At 37.1% G+C, this 4280-nt stretch overlaps 1 protein-coding gene across 1 annotated transcript; it reads left to right on the top strand.

Moving 5' to 3' along the window:
- Positions 1–1129: 1129 nt before the first annotated feature.
- Positions 1130–3030, top strand: LOC107625449 (aldehyde oxidase GLOX1). The gene has a single exon (XM_016328086.3). It carries the CDS (start codon positions 1225–1227, stop codon positions 2884–2886), a length of 1662 nt encoding a protein of 553 aa, XP_016183572.2. The 5' UTR covers positions 1130–1224; the 3' UTR covers positions 2887–3030.
- The last annotated feature ends 1250 nt before the right edge of the window (positions 3031–4280 follow it).

A 4280-nucleotide genomic window follows, 5' to 3' on the forward strand; every position in this document is an offset into this window, starting at 1 on the left:
AATAAAAATAAACTTTTTGAAATAATTTTATATTTTACGGATATATTCGATCTACAAATATGTGGATCGGATCCAAGCTAAAAAATACAGATATTGAATCCGATCTGATGATTTTAGTATGAATTGGATCAAAATTTTTGTCATATCCAATCCCATCTGTGTTCACCTTGACAACCTTCATCATCATCACTAACTAGTAGAGATAAAGAGACAACAGTTCGATTCAAAGCGTAACAACTTCCAAACCCGCATCGACCCTTGATTCAACTTCTGGTATACATAGTCGTTAGCAAATAGAGATGTCTATAGATCGGATTTGATTTACATATTTTTTTGAATTTGATCTAAAAATTGTAGATATGATCTTATTTGCAACGCTATCAAATAAGATTGGATCCTATTTACACACTAGTAAAATTAGATTATAGATTTTAAATAAGTATCTATATATCCAATACAAATATATTTGAAAATTCATTAAAAATAAATAAATAATATTTTTATATTTTATTTTTATTATTTAAAAAAATAAAAAAATTTATTAATTTTTTAATAAAAATAAACTTTTTCAAAATATTTTTATGTTTCGAAAGTGGAATCAAATCAAATCCAAACCCAAAAAAATACATAAATTAGATCCAATTCGTTCCAATAATTTTAGTACAGGTTGAATGAACACCCCTAACCAGAGATACCAATGCAAGAAGCCACCACGTTATTCCTCCAATTGACGTTCATATTCATTGGGACATTACCTATTTACAGCCACGGCCTACGGTAAAAGAAAAAAAATATTTACAGTGCTTAATTTCTTAGACACACCTTGAACACTAACGACTCTCCAGCTGTGAGTTTTCCATTAGATGATCAACGAATAACCACAGCTAGTAACAAAGAACTGCAGGCTACATATAAAAACATTAAATGACTTGTCGTTCTAATTTCCATACTTAGTGTTTAATGGCAGGTGTTGCAGCGAGCTGTGCATTTAGGACTGTAATTAACTAAGCTTCTCATACAACAGCAGTATACCACCCTGACCCACACGTTCACATTCCGTGTCAGATAAGTAGTTCTCTTCAACCCGCAAACCTTATCCCCCCGCTTCTATTTATATCACACCTTCCAATACCACTGCACTCACCACAACACAACACAACACACTTTTCACACCCAAACCAAGTAATCCACATAGAAACAAGAAATATTCCTAAACTCACACCAATGACTTGTGCAACGCCTTTCCAACTTCCATTTCTTATTATTCTCCTCGCCGCTGCAACCACCACCTTCTCGCCACTGCCACCTGTTGAAGCGGCTGACGGGGGCGGAGAATGGCAGCTCCTACAGAAAAACATGGGGATCGTGGCCATGCACATGCAGCTTCTCCACAACGACCATGTCGTAATCTTCGACCGCACCGACTTCGGGTTATCCAACCTCTCGTTACCCGACGGCAGATGCCGTAGAAACCCGCGAGAGATTGTCGTTAAAACCGACTGCACCGCACACTCAATCGACTACGACGTCGCTGCCAACAAGTACCGCGCCTTGTTTGTGGAAACTGACGTGTGGTGCTCCTCCGGGGCGGTGACTCCGGAAGGCACACTCATCCAAACCGGCGGCTTCAACGACGGCGACCGTGCGGTTAGGACCTTCACCCCCTGCCCGGACTGCGACTGGCGGGAGGACGTAAACGGACTGGTGGCCAGAAGATGGTACGCGACCAATCACATCTTGCCAGATGGACGGCAGATAGTAATCGGAGGAAGAAGGCAATTTAATTATGAATTTTATCCCAAGAAAGATGCCACGGCGAGAAACACATACACCTTACCCTTTCTCCTACAAACAAATGATCCAGGCGCTGAGAACAACTTGTACCCTTTCGTCTTCCTCAACGTTGATGGCAACCTTTTCATCTACGCCAACAACCGTGCTATTCTATTCAATTACCAGAAAAACACTATCGTAAGAACCTACCCTAACATCCCCGGCGGAGAGCCAAGAAGCTATCCCAGCTCCGGCTCCGCCGTGTTGCTTCCTCTCAGAAACTTGAACAAGCCGAATGTGGAGGCTGAGGTCTTAATCTGCGGCGGAGCCCCGAAAGGATCTTACCAGCAAGCTCTAGGAGGAAAGTTCCTTCCAGCTTTGGATACCTGTGGAAGGATCAAGATAACAGACGCCAATCCCAAGTGGGAAATGGAAACCATGCCTGGTGGAAGAGCCATGAACGACATGGTAATGCTCCCAAACGGCAACGTTTTGATGATCAACGGTGTATCTCAGGGAACTGCCGGTTGGGAATGTGGCCGCAACCCGGTTCTCAACCCGTATCTTTACAAGACTAATGCCCGGAACGGAGCTCGGTTCGAGTTACAGAATCCATCAAACGTTCCTAGGGTTTATCACTCCACGGCGATTTTGCTTCGCGATGGAAGAGTCTTGGTGGCTGGAAGCAACCCTCACATTGGTTACAGTTTCAACAACGTGGTTTTCCCAACGGAGTTGAGAATGGAAGCTTTTTCTCCTTCTTATTTGGAACCTCGCTTTGAAGATGTTCGTCCCAAAATCATAGCTCCTGCCTCCCAAACAAAGCTCAAGTACGGTCAGAAGCTTACAATGCGGATTGGAGTTGCAGCAGCATTGGATAAGAATTCGTTGGCGGCTACAATGGTTGCGCCACCTTTTACCACTCACTCATACTCCATGAACCAGAGGATGTTGGTGATGGAACCAAATGCCGTTAGAGATGTTGGGAAAATGACTTACGAAGTTGATGTGACTACGCCCGGTTCAGCCGTTCATGCACCACCCGGTTACTATTTACTATTCATGTGTCACCAAGATATCCCAAGCCATGGTATTTGGGTTCAGATACTGTGATTTTCACTGCCCAACGCTTTCTATTCGCTTCCTATTTCATTGTCATATATTATTATTATTTTATTTTTTTGAAAAATAAATTATTATGAAGAAATTCATCTGTGAAGTAAAAAATTTGAATGAAGTGATTTATTTATTTATTTATTTACTGGTTACAGACGTGTGGAAATTGTTTATTTGGAGGCTTTTTTATTTTTTGAATATTTTTATGAAGAATGATATATGCACACCATTTTTCTTTATATATTTTTTTATTTTATACATACACCTACCTTTTATTTGTGGTATAAAAAATAAAATTGTCTTTTAAATCCAAAAAGAAAGCGCACAGAAAAATAATGAAATAAATTTTTTTCTATTTTTATATGGGAAACTTAACTTAGATTCTTTGTGAATACTAAATAGTAATATGTTTTTCAAGGTTTTGTAAAAATATATAATTTTGTATCTTTTCAATAGATAACGTAAAGAAAAGAGCTTGTATTTTTATTTTTTATTTTTTTATCTCCAGCCGTGTAATAAATTAATTAAGTTCGTTCAAGCTTAGAAATTGAGTGATGACGTACAAAGTTTAAGACAAAAAAATAACTTAGGGAATAATTACCAAAGTTAAATTGTTATATATTATTTTCTTCTAGTTTCTAATTAATGTCGGTCTCTCTGAATAATAGGGATTTTTCTAGACGCATGGAAGACAGCTTTTTCGGTGATATATCTTTTTATTGGTGGAATAACTCAAATTTATTATGCGAATTTTAAATGGAAAAAAAATATTGAACCAAACTGGAATCTACCTCTAGATCTGTTTAAAACGCGTGAAATATCAAATATGGTTGTTTAAAATGAAGAAAAAAGAAAAAATTAGTACAAAACTTTTCCATTTTAAAATAACTTTATTGTATGTATGGGTCTTTTAAGAAAAGTCGGACTTATGAAATTTTCCCGCTTTAAAGACAGAATAATTCGCGTGAAATCGAAAATAAAAAAATATAAAATAGGCAACACCCTTTATTCCTTATGGCCATTTAATATTTTATAGAAATGTACAATATGCATGATTGAGAGTTTCTAGTGCTAATAATAACATGCAATTCTTACAAATATATATATTATTGATAACCTTATTACGTATTATTACAAGTACCGGGCCACCAACCATAACTAATAGTTAAGGATCAAGATGATTAATATATGGGTGATTATGATTATAGTAATTACGACTATTATAAAACTTTGATAATATTTAAAAAAAATGTAATTAGATTTAAAGTTATATTTTTTTACTAAATAATGCGGCTAAGCTAAAGCATATTTTTGCATTTTCCATTTACCGGGAATTTTCTCCCTTCTCTTGGGCAACGCAAATGCAAAGTAAGATTCCAACTTGCTAACGA

This window comes from Arachis ipaensis, chromosome B1, assembly GCF_059453495.1.
Source record: "Arachis ipaensis isolate K30076 ecotype BB chromosome B1, ASM5945349v1, whole genome shotgun sequence".
In the NCBI taxonomy this organism is placed as follows: Eukaryota; Viridiplantae; Streptophyta; class Magnoliopsida; order Fabales; family Fabaceae; genus Arachis; species Arachis ipaensis.